Source organism: Hemitrygon akajei, chromosome 21 (assembly GCF_048418815.1).
Source record: "Hemitrygon akajei chromosome 21, sHemAka1.3, whole genome shotgun sequence".
In the NCBI taxonomy this organism is placed as follows: Eukaryota; Metazoa; Chordata; class Chondrichthyes; order Myliobatiformes; family Dasyatidae; genus Hemitrygon; species Hemitrygon akajei.
In genome coordinates this window covers 5,408,020-5,425,555 of record NC_133144.1, presented here as the reverse complement: position 1 = coordinate 5,425,555, position 17,536 = coordinate 5,408,020, and the positions used below count along the sequence as shown (strand labels likewise).

Genomic DNA, 17,536 nt, shown 5'->3' with positions numbered 1-17,536 from the left:
GTATCTATATTTATTGTGTTATTTTATTATTGCATTATTTATCTTGTGCTGTATCAGATCTGGAATAACAATAATTTCATTCTCCTCAAAACAAGAGAAAATCTGCAGATGCTGGAAATCTAAGCAACACACACAAAATGTGCTGGAAGATTATTAAGGGATTGGACACGCTGGAGGCAGGAAGCATGTTCCGCTGATGGGTGAGTCCAGAACTAGAGGCCACAGTTTAAGAATAAGGGGTAGGCCATTTAGAACAGAGATGTGGAAAACCTTTTTTACCCAGAGAGTGGTGGATATGTGGAATTCTCTGCCCCAGAAGGCAGTGGAGGCCAAGTCTCTGGATGCATTCGAGAGAGAATTAGATAGAGCTCTTATAGATAGTGGGGTCAAGGGATATGGAGAGAGAGCAGGAACGGGGTACTGATTGTGTACGATCAGCCATGATCACAGTGAATGGCGATGCTGGCTAGAAGGGCCGAATGGCCTACTCCTGCACCTACTGTCTATTACCATTTGTACATAATAGAACTTCAGCATTATTAAAGCAAATAAAAGCTAATTGCAGTTCCAATTTAAATGCTTCCTGAATTCAGATTTATTTTGAGTATTCCATGGTTCTGAGTGGTAATGGGGGAGACGGTTAGAGCAGTGGTGTGCTCCGTATGCAGTATGTGGGAGGTCAGGGTCAACACAGTTGTCCCTGATGACTACACCTGCAATAGGTGCATCCAGCTGCAGCTCCTATCAGACCGAGTTAGGGAATTGGAGCAGGAGCTGGATGAACTACGGATCATTCGGGAGGCAGAGGCAGAGATAGATAAGAGTTATCGGGAGGCAGTCACACTGAAAAGACAGGAGGTAGGCAAATGGGTGACAGTCAAGAGAGGCAGGGGGAGCAGACAGAGAGAGAAGAGCACCCCTGTGGCCGTTCCCATCAAAAATAAGTATACCGTTTTGGATACTGTTGGTGGGGATGTACCCTAGGGTACTAAAGGAGGTGGCTCTGGAAATTGCAGATGCGCTGGTAATCATTTTCCAATGTTCCTTAGATTCAGGATCAGTTCCTGAGGATTGGAGAATGGCTAATGTTATCCCACTTTTTAAGAAAGGAGGGAGGGAGAAAACAATCGACCTGTCAGCCTGACATCGGTGGTGGAAAAGATGCTAGAGTCCATTATTAAGGATGAAATAGTGGCATATCTGGATAGCAGTGATAGGATTGGGCCGAGCCAGCATGGATTTACCAAGGGTAAATCATGCTTGACTAATCTGTTGGAGTTTTTCGAGGATGTAACCAGGAAGTTAGACGGGGGAGATCCAGTGGAAGTAGTGTACCTCGATTTTCAGAAGGCATTTGATAAGGTCCCACTTAGGAGATTGGTGGGTAAAATCAAAGCTCAGGGCATCGGGGGGAAGGCATTGACATGGATAGAAAACTGGTTGGCAGATAGAAAGCAAAGGGTAGCGGTGAATGGGTGTTTCTCGGAATGGCAGGTGGTGACTAATGGGGTGCCACAGGGCTCGGTATTGGGACCACAGCTGTTTACCATTTACGTTAACGATTTGGATGAAGGCATAGAAAATAACATCAGCAAATTTGCTGATGATACTAAGCTGGGTGGCAGTGTGACATGTGATGAGGATGTTAGGAGAATTCAGGGTGACTTGGATAGGCTGGGTGAGTGGGCAGATACGGCAGATGGCGTTTAATGTGAATAAGTGTGAGGTTATCCACTTTGGGAGTAAGAACAGGAAGGCAGATTATTACCTGAACGGTATAGAGTTGGGTAAGGGAGTAATACAAAGAGATCTCGGAGTCCTTGTTCATCAGTCACTGAAGGTGAATGAGCAAGTGCAGCAGGCAGTGAAGAAGGCTAATGGAATGTTGGCCTTTATTACAAAGGGAATTGAGTACAAGAGCAAGGAAATCCTCTTGCATTTGTACAGAGCCCTGGTGAGACCACACCTGGAGTATTGTGTACAGTTTTGGTCTCCAGGGTTAAGGAAGGATATCCTGGCTGTAGAGGAAGTGCAGCGTAGATTCACGAGGTTAATTCCTGAGATGTCTGGACTGTCTTACGCAGAGAGTTTAGAGAGACTGGGCTTATACACGCTGGAATTAAGGAGATTGAGAGGGGATCTGATTGAAACATATAAGATTATTAAGGGATTAGACAAGATAGAGGCAGGAAATATGTTCCAGATGCTGGGAGAGTCCAGTACCAGAGGACATGGTTTGAGAATAAGGGGTAGGTCATTTAGGACAGAGTTAAGGAAAAACTTCTTCTCCCAGAGAGTTGTGGGGGTCTGGAATGCACTGCCTCGGAAGGTAGTGGAGGCCAATTCTCTGGATGCTTTCAAGAAGGAGCTAGATAGATATCTTATGGATAGGGGAATCAAGGGATATGGGGACAAGGCAGGAACTGGGTATTGATAAGGAATTGATCAGCCATGATCTCAAAATGGCGGTGCAGGCTCGAAGGGCCGAATGGTCTACTTCTGCACCTATTGTCTATTGTCTATTGTAAAGGCAAGGACATTACTTGGACGAAGAAGCTGTGGCCGCTTTCGTTAAAGCCAAGGAAGTCTTGGCAGATGCCGCGATGCTGGTGCACCCCAGAACAGACGTTCCAACCGCCCTCATGGTGGACGCATCCGACACAGCAGTTGGTGGGGTGCTGGAGCAACTCATCGAGGGGCACTGGCAACCCCTAGCATTCTTCAGCAGGCACCTACGACCACCCAAACTCAAGTACAGTGCCTTCGACCGGGAGCTGTTAGCACTGTATCTGGCAATCCGGTATTTCAGGTACTTCGCGTTCACAGACCACAAACCATTGACCTTCACGTTCATGAAGTTGTCCGATCCCTGGTCAGCTTGCCAGCAGCGACATCTGTCCTACACCTCCGAGTACACGACGGACATCCAGCATGTCTCGGGAAAGGTCAACGTCGTGGCGGACGCACACTCCAGACCAGCTATCCAGGCCCTGTCCCTGGGGGTGGACTATGCAGCACTGGCAGAGGCGCAGCAGGCAGACGACGAGATACCCAGCTACAGGACCACAGTCTCGGGTTTGTAGCTGCAAGACTTTCTCGTAGGCCCAGGTGATTGGACCCTCCTGTGCGACGTGGCTACCGGCCAACCTCGCCCCATCGTCCCGGCAGCCTGGCGGCGATGAGTTTTCGACTCCATACACGGTTTGGCGCACCCATCTATCAGGACAACCATCCGGCTGGTCTCCAGCAAGTTCACGTGGCACAGACTTCGCAAGCAGTTTAGCGAATGGGCCAGAACGTGCGTGCAGTGCCAAACAGCCAAGGTGCAGTGGCACACTAAAGCCCCGCCACAGCAGTTCGAACCCACCTGCCGGAGGTTCGACCACATTCATGTGAATATCGTGGGGCCCCTACCAGTGTCACGAGGAGCGCAGTACCTCCTAACTATGATAGACCGGTTCACGAGATGGCCAGAGGTGGTACCGCTTATCAACACATCTGCCAATTCCTGCGCCCGAGCACTGATTGCAACCTAGGTAGCACGCTTCGGGGTACCAGCCCACATTACCTCCAACAGAGGCGCCCAGTTCACCTCCAGCCTGTGGTTGGCTGTGGCTAGCCTGTTGGGAACGCAGCTACACCACACAACTGCCTACCATCCACAGTCGAACGGACTAGTGGAATGCTTCCACCGTCACTTGAAGTCGGCTCTCATGGCCCGCCTGAGAGGACCTAACTGGGTGGACGAGCTTCCCTGGGTCCTGCTTGGAATTCGCACAGCGCTCAAAGAGGATCTGCACACCTCGTCAGCTGAGTTGGTGTACGGCACACCCCTGGTCGTCCCAGGAGAGTTCATACCAGCCCCAAGGGAGCAAGAGGAAGAACCCGCAGCAGTCCTGGACAGACTACGCGAAAGGTTCGGCAACCTGGCCCCCATACCCACTTCACAGCACAGATGGACCCCGACCCATGTACCCAAAGACCTGCAGAACTGTAAGTTTGTGTTTGTACGAAGGGACGCACACCGGACACCGCTACAGCGGCCGTACGAGGGGCCGTTCAAGGCCATCAACAACAACGTACAATGTACATTCTGGACATTGGGGGGAAAGAGGAGGTTTTCACGGTGGACCGACTCAAACCAGCCCATGTGGACTTGGCGCAGCCGGTCAAGGTTCAGGCACCTCGGTGCAGAGGCAGACGGCCAAACCGAGACTGATCCAGACTGTGGACATTAGGGGGTGTATCGCCGGTTCTGGGGGGGGGGGGTTATGTGGCGACCCACTTTCTGCGCAGGCGAACCCGCTCACAAATAGTCAGCGCGCGGGGAGAGACTTTGGTAATACGCCTCTGACGTCATTTCCGCCCGGAGAGGGCGGGAATTAGGGATTAAAAGCCAAGCGCCGCGAAGTTTGAATAAACTAGTCTCGAAACGACTTACCGACTGCGTATCGTTGTTTCTAGCTCTGTAAGTAGTACATCGTTACAGCACTTTATTTACCCAGAAATCTTCGCGCTTCAGAATTTGCCGTCGAAACCCACCGATCAAGTGCGCAGACGCCAAGGATTCGCAGACAGCGCATGCGCTCAGTGGACAAAGGGTTGCAGAGGATCCGCAGCAGGTAGGAGTGGGGAGTTGGCTGTGCACTGGGATCCGCACCGAAACGCAGGACAATTGGCGAGAGCTTCGGTCACATTGTGGTCCGGCACCCGAGACTTTCCCAGTCGCTTCCCTCTCTCTCTCAGCCCCAAGATCCATACTCGGGCCCTGGGGATATTTCCGTTGAGGAGCGAGGGTGCTGGCGGCATGTTGATAGCGCATGTGTATCGCTGACTGTGACTCAGAGCCATAGAACACAACGGCACAGAAACAGGCCGCTAGGCCCATCTAGTCCGTGCCGAACCATTAATCTGTTTAGTCCCATCGACTTGCACTCGGACCAGAGCCCTCCATAACATTCCCATTGGTGTACTATCAAAATTTATCTTAAATGCTGAAATCGACCCTGCGTCCACCACTTACACTGGCAGCTCGTTTCACGCTCTCACCATCCTCTGAATGAAGAAGTTCCCCCTCATGTTCCCTTAAACATTTCACCTTTTACCCTTAACCAATGACCTCTAGTTCGAGTCTCACCCAACTTCAGTGGGAAAATCCTGCTTGCATTTACCCTATCTGTACCCCTCACAAATTGGTGTACCTGGATCAAATCTCCCCTCACTCTTCTAGGGAATAAAATCCAAACCTATTTAACCTTTTCCTGTAACTCATGTCCTCAAGACCTAGAAACATGCTGTAAATTTTCTCTGCACTCTCAATCTTATTTACATCTTTAATTAGGTGACCAAATCTGGACATTTTTGTCTATATTAGGTCTCACTGATGGGTCATGCCATTTCAACGTAACACCTGAACTCACATACTCACTGTATTGATTTATGAAGGCCAATGTGCCAGAAACATTCTTTACAACCCTGTGATGCTACATTTAAGCTATCATGGATCTGTATTCCGGGATCCCTCTGTTCCAACACACTCCTCAGTGCCCTACCACTCACCACATAAGACCTACACTGGTCGGTATTCCAAAATGTAACACCTCTTTTCGTCAGGACGAAGGGTCTCGGCCCGAAACGTTGACAGTGCTTCTTCCTATAGATGCTGCCTGGCCTGCTGCGTTCCACCAGCATTTTGTTTGTGTTGCTTGAATTTCCAGCATCTGCAGATTTCTTCGTGTTTGCTTTTTAAAACCACATTATCATTCAGATCATGATATAGATGACAAACAACAGTGGAATACAGCACACCACTAACCGCAAGCCTCTAGTCAGAGAGGTAACCTTCTACAATCACTCTCTGCCTTCTTTCGTAAAACCAACGTCTCATGCAATTTACTACCTTATCTTGAATACATGAGACTGAACCTTCCTGATCAACCAAACCTGTGGAGCCTTGTCAAAGGCCTTACCAAAATCTATGTAAACAACATCCACTGCCTTGCCTTTGTAAAGTTTCCTCGAAAAACTCCAAGATTGGTTAGACATGACTTATAACCATATAACAATTACGGCACGGAAACAGCCATCTAGGCCCTTCTAGTCCATGCCAAACGCTTACTGTCACCTAGTACTGCTGACCTGCACTCAGCCCATAACCCTCCATTCCATTCCTTTCCTGTCCATATACCTATCCAATTTTTCTTTAAATGACAATACTGAACCTGCCTCTACCACTTCTACTGGAAGCTTTTTCCACACAGCTACCACTCTCTAAATAAAGAAATTCCCCCTGATGTTACCCCTAAAATTTTGCCCCCTAACTCTCAACTCATGTCCTCTCATTTGAATCTCCCCTCCTCTCAATGGGAAAAGCGTCAACTCAATCTATCCCCCTCATAATTTTAAACACCTCTATCGTCCCCCCTCAACCTTCTACGCTCCAAAGAATAAAGACCTAACTTGTTCAACCTTTCCCTGTAACTTAGGTGCTGAAACCCAGGTAACATTCTAGTAAAACTCCTCTGTAGTCCCTCGACTTACCATGCACAAAACTCACAAATCAGTCCCTGTCTATCCAAATGTTTATATATCCGGTCACTTAGGATACCTTCCATTAACTCGCTGCTGATGTCAGGCTCACGGGCCTATAATTTCCCAGTTTATTCATAGAGCCTCTCTTAAATAAGAACAACATAAGCTATCTAATCTTCTTATTCTCAGCTGTGGCAAAGGATGTTTTAAATATCAAATACGAGGAAATCTGCAGATGCTGGAAATTCAAACAACACACACAAAATGCTGGTGGAACACAGCAGACCAGGCAGCATTTATAAGGAGAAGCACTGTCGATGTTTCGGGCTGAGACCCTTCGTCAGGACCAACTGAAAGGAAAGATAGTAAGAGATTTGAAAGTAGTGGGGGGAGGGGGAAATGCGAAATAATAGGAGAAGACCGGAGAGGGTGGAATGAAGCTAAGAGCTGGAAAGATGATTGGCGAAAGTGATACAGAGCTGGAGAAGGGAAAGGATCATGGGGCGGGAGCCCTCGGGAGAAAGGGGAGGGGAGGGGAAGCACCAGAGGGAGATGGAGAACAGGCAAACAACTAACTATGTCAGGGATGAGGGGAGGAGGGGCATTAACGGAAGTTAGAGAAGTCAATGTTCATGCCATCAGGTTGGAGGCTACCCAGCTGGTATATAAGGTGTTGTTTCTCCAACCTGAGTTCGGATTCATTTTGACAGTAGAGGAGGCCATGGATAGACATATCAGAGTGGGAATGGGACGTGGAATTAAAATGTGTGACCACTGGGAGATCCTGCTTTCTCTGGCGGACCGAGCGTAGGTGTTCAGCGAAACGGTCTCCCAGTCTGCGTTGGGTCTCACCAATATATAAAAGGCCACACCTGGAGCACCAGACGCAGTATACCACACCAGTCACCTCACCTGGAAGGACTGTCTGGGGCCCTGAATGGTGGTGAGGGAGGAAGTGTAAGGGCAGGTGTAGTACTTGTTCTGCTTACAAGGATAAGTGCCAGGAGGGAGATTGGTGGGAAGGGATGGGGGGGACGAGTGGACAAGGGAGTCGCGTAGGGAGTGATCCCTGCGGAAAGCAGAAAGGGGGGTGAGGGAAATATGTGCTTGGTAGTGGGATCCCGTTGGATGTGGCGGAAGTTACAGAAAATTATACGTTGGACCTGGAAGCTGGTGGGGTGGTAGGTGAGGACAAGGGGAACCCTATCCCGAGTGGGGTGGCGGGCGGATGGGTGAGGGCAGATGTGCAGGAAATGGGAGAGATGTGTTTGAGAGCAGAGTTGATGGTGGAAGAAGGGAAGCTCCTTTTTTTAAAAAAGGAAGACATCTCTTTCGTCCTGGAATGAAAAGCCTCATCCTGAGAGCCGATGCGGCGGAGACAGAGGAATTGTGAGAAGGGGATAGCATTTTTGCAAGAGACAGGGTGGGAAGAGGAATAGTCCAGGTAGCTGTGAGAGTCTGCAGGCTTATAGTAGGTATCAGTAGATAAGCCATCTCCAGAGATGGAGACAGAAAGATCAAGAAAGGGGAGGGAGGTGTCGGAAATGGACCAGGTAAATTTGAGGGCAGGGTGAAAGTTGGAGGCAAAGTTTTAAATATCTCTGCCAGGGCCCCTGCAATTTCTGCTCTTGCCTTCCCACAGGGTGTGAAGGAATACCTTGTCAGGCCCTAGATTTATCCATCCTAATTTACCTCAAAATAGAAAACACTTCCTCCTCTATAGTCTGTATAGAGTCCATGAGCTTGCCTCACATTGAGAGACTCTGCCCATTTCCAAAGTGTATACAAATGCAAAAAATCTATTTAAGATTCCCCTCCCCCCCCCATCTCTTTCAGCTCCACACAGAGATTACCATAGGTCATAAAGAGGACCAATTTTGTCCCTTGCTATTCTTTTGCTTTTAATAAGCCCTTTGGATTCTCCTTCACCTTGCTTGTTCGAGCAACCTCGTGTTCTTTTAACCCTCCTGATTTCCTTTAGTGTTCTCTTGCATTTCTTATACTCAAGTACTTCATTTGTTCCTGCCTGCTATGCACCTCCTTTTTCTAATCCAGGCCTCAACCTCTCAAAAAGCAAAGTTCCCAAAACCTATTATCCTTGCCTTTTATTCCAACAGCAACATACAAACTCTGTATTCTCAAAATTTCACCTTTGAAGGCCTCAGACTGATCAAGTACACCTTTGCCAGAAAACAACCTGTCCCCATCCACACTTGCCAGATCCTTTCTGATACCATCAAAATTGGCCTTTCTCCAAGTTAGACTCTTAATCTGAGGACAAAACCTATCCTTTTCTTAATTACTTTGAAACTAATAGCATTATAATCACTTGATATATAGTGTTCCGCTACACAAACTTATTGGATATGGCTCAAGTGTCGGTAGTTCACAAGGCTTTAATAAAACGGTTTTAAGGGAAAAGAAAACAATAAATGATATAACAAACAGGGCTGTTAACGAAAACTCTCAAACGGTAAACGAGATGGCAACACCGTGGCTGAAAGGGAATATATAACGAATGCCGCCAGTCTTCAGCGTCAGTTGACTCGATAGTCACTTTCTCTGTCAAGGCCGAATGCAAGCAGGCAGCATTGCTCAAGTCTCGACAACACTAAAAACGAAAAGAAGGGAATTAAACACCATGATAATGAAATAATAATTAGCTAACACGTGCATATTCATGAGCGCAATTGCCGAATCTACCTTGCAGCCGAGTCTGTGGTTGTGACAGGGTTCCCATCCCTAGGTGCAGGTCCTGAGGTGCCACAGTTCTATGCCCACTAGAAGTCCCAGATAAGTGACTTGTCCAAGATGCCCTTCGACAGGATCCCAAGAACATTCATCAGGACCATACCCTTCCTAATCTACAATCCACAGATACCTTACCACGTATCTGGCAAGATGCCAAGAAGTGCTGAACCATATAGACCAGGGAACCATCTACCGAGCGGGAGGAGGGTGAATTGGGCCAACTGGGGCTAACGAAGAGATAGTATCTAGTTTATGCTAGGAAACATAGAATACTGGGTGGATCTTCAGTGATGCTGGTAGACACAATCTATACAACATCTCGCTGATAGCCTTTTCCACTACAAATATCCCACGTACCGCAGAGCCAGTTTGCATGTCTCGACTTTCAGGGGATGATTCCCTGATGCAAACCAGATCTCTCCTGGCTTGAAAGGTCTCACCTCTCGGCAGAGCCGATCAACCCGCTGGGCATGTTGTTTCCGGGCGTACAGCAAAGAGGCCCTGGCTCGTCTTCAGGTGCGCTTTCAGTGCTGGACCAACTGTTCAACAGCAGGAGCTCCTGCATCAATCCCCTGGTCAGGGAAGGGCCAGGGCTGGAATCATACCCATGGAGGATAGCTGGAGGGTATTGTGGGCAATCTCTGGCCAAACCAATTGGGAGCTCCAGGACGTGGGATTGGAAGAGGCAAGAGAGTGCAGAGTTGTTTCCAACTCTTCATTCACTTTCTCAGTCTGGCCATTGGATGGGGCTCCTACAAGAGCGCAGAATGCCTTCCAAAAGCAGGAAGTGAACTATGGTCCACGATCAGACACCATGTCTTGAGGGAAGCTGTGGAGCCTGAACATGTTGAATCTTAAGTGTAGCAGTCTCATGAGCCAATGGGAGCTTAAGGAGGGCAATTAAGTGGGCAGCCTTGGCAAATCACTCCACAACAACCAAAGTGGTAGTGTTTCCATTAGACAAGGGCAGCCCAGTGATGAAATCAACTGAAAGGTGGAACCAGGAGTGATGGGGCACAGGCAGCGGACATAGCTAACTTGTAGGACGCTAGTGTGATGTCTTGTTCTGAGTGCAGCTGGGACAGGCAGATACTAAGTTGCGGACAATTTGGGATGTAGAAGGCCAGCAAAATCTCTTTATAAAACTCCTGGGTCCATAGGATTCCCGGATGTCTAGCCAGAAGGGAAGAGTGACCCCATTCCAACACTGTGGAGCACCCCAAAGCAGGGACAAACAGCCCATTGGGAGGTCCCCCAACTGGGCCTGGGTCCAACTATTGGGAAGCCCTCAGCTCTGCCTCTACTCCCCGGATCGCTGGAGCAGCAATACATGAGCGAAAAAGAATAGGCTTGGGATAGTCATTGTCCTCAGATCCATCGAACTGCTGGGAGAGAGCGTTGGCCTTGGTATTAAACTGGGTGAAGAAGAGTCCACTGGACTTTACAAGGGTTCCGTCTCTTTCCGTCCTGAATATAAAAGAGATTCTTGTGATCTGTCCAGGGCATCCTTGACAGCCAGAAGTTCCCGGTTCCCAACATTATAGTTCCTCTCATCCAGAGTCAAGCAATGGGAAAGAAAGGCACAAGGGTGCAGCTGACTATCTGCAGGTGAGCGCTGAGAGAGGACAGCTCCAATGCCAATATCAGATGCATCCACCTCGACAATAAATGGCTGTGATGGGTCTGGGTGTTGCAGCACTGAGACAGTGGTGAAATGTCACTTCAATTCCATAGAACCATAGAACATTACAGCACAGAAACAGGCCTTTTGGCCCTTCTTGGCTGTGCCAAACCATTTTTCTGCCTAGTCCCACTGACCTGCACCTGGACCATATCCCTCCATACACCTCTCATCCATATACCTGTCCAAGTTTTTCTTAAATGTTAAAAGTGAGCCCGCATTTACCACTTCATCTGGCAACTCATTCCGCACTCCCACCACTCTGTGTGAAGAAGGCCCCTTTAATGTTCCCTTTAAACTTTTCCCCCTTCACTCTTAACCCATGTCCTCTGGTTTTTTTCTCCCCTAGCCTCAGTGGAAAAAGCCTGCTCGCATTCACTCTATCTATACCCATCACAATTTTATATACCTCTATCAAATCTCCCCTTATCCTTCTACGCTCCAGGGAATAAAGTCCTAACCTATTGAAACTTTCTCTAACTCAGTTTCTCAAGTCCTGGCAACATCCTTGTAAACCTTCTCTGCACTCTTTCAACCTTATTAATATACTTCCTGTAATTTGGTGACCAAAACTGCACACAATACTCCAAATTTGGCCTCACCAATGCCTTATACAACCTCACCATAACATTCCAACTCTTCCTTGTTGCCTTCCACCCAACTCTTCTCATACGAGCCAAATTGTAAGCATTGTGCAGATCAATCTTGGAAAAGAATCCTGATGAAGGGTCTCGGCCCAAAATGTTGGCTACTCTTTTCTCACGGATGCTGCCTGACCTGCTGACTTCTTCCAGCGTTGTGTACGTATTCTTTGATCCACAGCATCTGCAGTTGTATTTTTGTGTTTTCAATCTTGGAAAATATAGTTGCTCTCTGGAGATGTTTGAATTCAGGTGCCAGGAGGGGAAGAGGGTAGCGGTTCTTCACGGTGATTTTCAGGGACCGATAATCGATGCAGAGACAGAGCTTACCATCTTTCTTGCTCACACAAAAGAAGCCTGCTCCTGCTGGTGAGGTTGACAGATAGATAAGCCCCATGGCCAATGCCTCCTTAATATATTCCTCCATGGCCACCATTTCAGGACAAGCGAGTAAAAAGACATCACCGGGGAGGACTAGTGCAAGGTAGGAGGGTTTTGGTACAGTTGTATGACTGGATGGGAGCAGGGAGGTAGCATTCCTTTTACTGAGGACCTCTAGAAGATCCTGAGTTGACACAGGAGGGGATTCATGGAACAGAGCTTGAGCTGGACCCAGACAGGTAGATAGGAAAGCTGGTCCCCATTCTTGGAGTGCAATTGGGATAACCAGGGGAGACCAAGCACTTGTGGCAGTTCAGGCAAATCAACCAGATAGGAGAGTTCTTTACTATGGTTACCTTCGAGCATGTCTGACAGGTTCAGTGGAAAGGTGGATCTGGTTGGTGCCCAGAGGTCGACTGTCAGGGCCTTGATGTTGATCTTTTCTCTTAATTCCTGTGTCAGAACCCCCCATCTTTGAGTTAGAGTGATATTCATGAGATTCCCAGCTGTACTAGGGTCAATAAATCTTTAAGTTTTTTATGGTTTTGAGACCCCCATGACAGGAAAGCTTCCCAATCCTATGCCTTACCATTAATTTTTGCGTTGTACATTGACTTTGACTTCTCTTGTCAGCCACAGTTGTACTATTTTGCCATTTGATTATTTCTTTTGTTTTTGGAACATATCTTTCTTGCACCTTCCTCATTTTTCTCAGAAACTCACACCATTGCTGCTGTGCTGTCATCCTTGCCAGCAGTTCCTTTCAATGTACTTTGGGTAACTCCTCTCTTATACCACTGTAATTTCCTTTACTCCACTGAAATACTGCTACATCAGACTTTACTTTCTTTCTATCAAATTTCAAGTTGAACAATCATATTGCGATCACTGCTTTCTAAGGATTCTTTTACCTTAAATTCCCTAATTGCCTCTGGTTCATTACATAGTATAGCTGATCCCCCAGTAGGCTCAACGACAAACTGCTCTAAAAAGCCATCTTGTAGGCATTCAACAAACTCACTCTTTTGAGATCCGTTACCAACCTGATTTTCCCAATTGACCTGCATGTTGAAATTTCTTATGACAATCATAACATTGCCTATTCTATTTCCCGTTGTAATCTGTGGTCCACCTCCCAGCCACTGTTGGGAGGCCTGTATATAACTGCCATCAGGCCTTTTACCCTTGCAGTTTCTTAACTCATCTCACAAGGATTCAACATCTTCCAATCCTATGTCACATCTTTCTAATGATTTGATGCCTACCTCTGCCTACCTTCCTATCCCTCCAATACAATGTGTAACTTCAGACCTTCAGGCCCCAACTACAACCATCCTTCAGCCACAATTCAGTGATGGTCACAATACCATACCTGACATTCTGTAATAGTGCAACAAGGTCATTCACCTTATTTCTTGTACTCCGTGCATTGAGATATAACATTTTGAGTACTGTATTTGTTACTCTCTTTGATCCTGCATCCCTAATGCACTGGTACAATTTTGTAATTTTGCAATTTTGTAGTATATTCTGCCTGCCCTTCCTGACAGTGTGACTGCATGCTATCTTGGCTTTTTTTTTACCATCCATCCTATCCTGAGTCCCTTCACTCCAGTTCTCATCCCCTCCCAAATTAGTTAAACCTTCCCCAACAGCTCTTCTGCCCAAGAGAATATTGGTTCCCCTCAAGTTCAGGTTCAACCCATCACTTTTGAACAGGTCATACCTCCCCCAGAAGAAAGTCCAATGATCCAAGAACCTGAAGCCCTGCCCCCTGCACCAACTTCTTTGCCATGTATTAATCTGCCAAATTATCCTGTTTCTACCCTCACTGTTGTGTGGCACAGGCAGCAATCCAGAAATAACTACCCTGGAGGTCCTGCTTTTCAGCTTTCTACCTAGCTCTCTAAATTCTCTTTTCAGGACCTCTTTGCTTTTCTTTCCTATGTCATTGGCTGCTCTCCCTCCCTCTCCAAAATGCTGTGGATGCTATCCAAGACGTCCCTGACCCTGACACCAAGGAGGCAACATGCCACTTGGGTGTCCTGTTCACATCCACAGAACCTCCTGTCTGTTCCCCTGACTATTGAGTTCCCTATCACTATTGCTCCCTCTTACCCTTCTACACCATGGACCTATACTCAGTGCCAGTAACCCAGTCTCTGTGCAATCCCCTGGGAGGTCATCGCCCCTCAACAGAATGCAAAGCAATATTCTTATTAAACATAAAGTACACAGCAGATGCTGTGGTCAAATCAACACGTACAACATGCTGCAGGAACTCAGCAGGTCAAGTTCCTCCAGCGTGTTGTATGTGTCAATATACTTAATTCAGAGGAATGGCCACAGGGTGCTCTGAGCTAACTGCCTATTATTCACATTTCCGTTTCTCCTAACAATTACCCAGCTACTCACCTCCTGCAACTTCAGGGTAACTGTAACTCTGATGATGATCTCACTCCTGTACAAGCCGAAGGACATCCAGCTGCTGTTCCAGATCTCTAACATGGTCTTCAAGGAGCTGCAGCCAGATGCACCAAGCAGATGTAGTTCGTTGGAAGACTCTGGGTCTCCCACGATTCCAACATTTGGCATGAAGAACACACAACAGCCATTTACTACACTAGTAATCATTTTGTATGTGATATTCTGTTCTACATCTTCGGTCCTGGATCTTTCTACCCATGAGAACATGTTTTGTCCCAATTTCTCAGGGAACATAATGATATCAGGCACCTTTAGTCACCATAACAATTGATGTTTTGCATTCACATCACAAAATTATGCACATTACTGAACTTCATCGAGAAAGTCTAATCACTTCCCCTTTGCATTCATTGGCATTGCCACCAGTGAGTTCACCACCATCAATCATCTGGGGGGGGGGGGGGGGTCAGAGGCATTAGAAAGTCTGCAAGATCAGCCATGTAATTATCAAGTTTTCTTTGTAGCTCTGTGGGGCATGATCAGAACTTGTAATAATACTAATGGAAAGAGCAAACTGAGTGAAGTCTTAAGCTACTGATGGGCAGAAATGGTCCTTTCTGATGCAAACAGTAAAACAGAGAATTTGATGGTCAGTCTGGATGCTTGCACCAAACCCAGTTAGAAGATGAGTTGTTATTCCAATGTGTTGAAACTTGATATAATGTCAGAGCTCACCATTGAGACTAAAATAATCTAATCTGAAATGCTGTCCTTCACCCATTGATATATTTTGTTATTCTTTTTATAGGTTAGAAACAGCAAAGAATTTGCAGGAATCTCAAAACACAACACATCAATTATACAGTGTGTCAGTTCACCAACAGTTGAATACCACTGATCCTTGAATGTGGAGGAGGAGGTGTTTGAGAAGAGAACACACCAGTCATAGCAAGGGGAACCCAACTACGTGGTTAGTATAGTGATGAGATTTGGATGTAGCCTCCTGGAGATAAACCTTGTATACTTGAACTTGTCTTCAAGTTATTGAAGGAGTGTCCAGATGTTTCCTTTACTTACCAATATATCTATTATAGATCCTTGGAGATGAAGAACTATATCATCCTAGTTGGAAATGCACTTTGTTCCTGACATAAAGTTTTCTGTTCTAACAGTGAAATCAACTGGAACCAGGGTGCTGATAACACAGCAGCATTTGTTCACTTGGGATCAGTTCTTCAACTGTATTGACTCTGTAAGAGGTTCACTTGACTTGATGAAATGCCAGAGAATCGATAGCAAGGAGATAGCATTCTTTTTCTCCCAGTGTGGGAAAGGATTCACTCACTCATCCAGCTTGCAGACGCACCAGTGAGGTCACCGTGGGGAGAGAGGCCGTACACCTACTGTGTGGGAGGGGATCTACTCAGTTATCCAGCCTGAAGATACATCGTTGTGTCTGTAGGAAATGACTAATTCTATCATTCAAGCTAAAGAAACATAAGAAATTTGACTCCAGGGAGAGGCCATTCACCTGTTCAGTGTGTGGGAAAAGATTCACTCAGTCATCTGAACTGCTGACACATGAGCAAGTTCGCACTGGGGAGAGACCATGTCAGTTCACAATGGGGAGAGGCCATTCATCTGCTCAGACTGTGGGAAGAGTTTCACTCAGACATCTCACCTACTGGCACACCAGTCAGTTCACACTGGGGAGAGGCGATTCACCTGCTCAGGCTGTGGGAGGGGATTCACTCAGTCATCTGACCTACTGGCACATCAGAGTGTTCACACTGGAGAGAGGCCATTCAGCTGCTCAAACATCGGAAAGGGATTCACTCAGTCATCTCAACTGAAGGAACTTCAGCAAGTCCACAGTACGGTGAGGCCATTCACCTGCTCTGAATGTGGGAAGAGATTCACTCAGTCATCTGATCTGCTGACACATGAGCGAGTTCACACTGGAGAGAGGCCATTCACCTGCTCAGACTGTGGAAAACGATTCACTCGGTCATTCCACCTACAGACACACCAACGAGTTCACACTGGGGAGAGACCATTCACCTGCTCAGACTGTGGCAAGGGATTCACTCAGTCATCTCAACTGAAGGTACATCAGCGAATTCACACAGGGGAGAGGCCATTCATCTGCTCTGAATGTGGGAAGGGATTCACTCGGTCATCTCACCTACTGGCACACCAGTCAATTCACACTGGGGAGATGCCATTCATCTGCTCAGATTGTGGGAAAGGATTTCCTCGATCATTTCAACTGAAGGTACATCAGCGAGTTCACACTGGAGAGAAGCCTTTCATCTGTTCAGACTGTGGGAAGGGATTCACTCAGTCATCTCAACTGAAAGTACATCAGCGAGTTCACACAGGGGAGAGGCCATTCATCTGCTCTGAATGTGGGAAGGGATTCACCCGGTCATCTCACCTGCAGACACATCAGCGAGTTCACAAAGAGGAGAGGCCATTCATCTGCTCAGACTGTGGGAAGGGATTCACTCGGTCATCTAACCCAATAGAACAGCCCTTAGTTCATAGTGGGGAGAGGCCATTCACCTGCTCAGACTGTGGAAAGGCATTCACTCAGTCATCCCACCTACAGAGACACCAGTGAGTTCACACTGAGAGCGACCACTCATTTGTTCAGACTGTGGGAAGAGATTCATGCAATCCATTTCCTTGCTCAGACTGTGGGAAAGGATTCACTCAGTCACCTCACCTACTGGCACACCAGTCAGTTCACATTGGAGAGAGAGTATTCACCTGTTGGAGAGTGGAAAGGGATTCAATCAGTCGTCTCAACTTAAGTTACTTCAGTGAGTTAACACTGGAGAGAGAGATTCACTTGGTCATCTCAACTTGTGACACACTACTGAGTTCACAGTGGGGGAAAAGTTTAAATAAGTTTTATGCTGGATATTTAACCTTCACAGTTGCTGTATCAACAGGCAAGTTCAAAAATGACTTGGAGATAGACTGCATTATTGCTGCTGCTCATCAAACCCAGTTCTGCACTCTGATCACTGGTACTGTTTCTTCTGCTGATGTTCACCTTTAATGCAACTGGAGTTTAATAATCTGGGTCTGTAACAAATAAATTCCAGTTTAAACTCTG

General features: G+C 47.0%; 1 protein-coding gene across 5 annotated transcripts; it reads left to right on the top strand.

Moving 5' to 3' along the window:
• The first annotated feature begins 4,558 nt into the window (after window positions 1–4,558).
• On the top strand, window positions 4,559–17,536 carry LOC140714056 (uncharacterized). 5 transcript variants are annotated; one of them, XM_073024751.1, is made up of 3 exons: window positions 4,559–4,622; window positions 15,221–15,382; window positions 15,585–17,536. In XM_073024751.1, exon 3 carries the CDS (start codon window positions 16,022–16,024, stop codon window positions 17,033–17,035), a length of 1,014 nt encoding a protein of 337 aa, XP_072880852.1. In that variant the 5' UTR covers window positions 4,559–4,622; window positions 15,221–15,382; window positions 15,585–16,021; the 3' UTR covers window positions 17,036–17,536. The 5 variants fall into 5 exon arrangements, with proteins under 5 accessions (XP_072880852.1, XP_072880851.1, XP_072880849.1 ...); XM_073024750.1 differs by having other exon boundaries at window positions 15,507–17,536; XM_073024748.1 differs by lacking the exon at window positions 4,559–4,622 and adding an exon at window positions 6,810–6,896 and having other exon boundaries at window positions 15,221–17,536.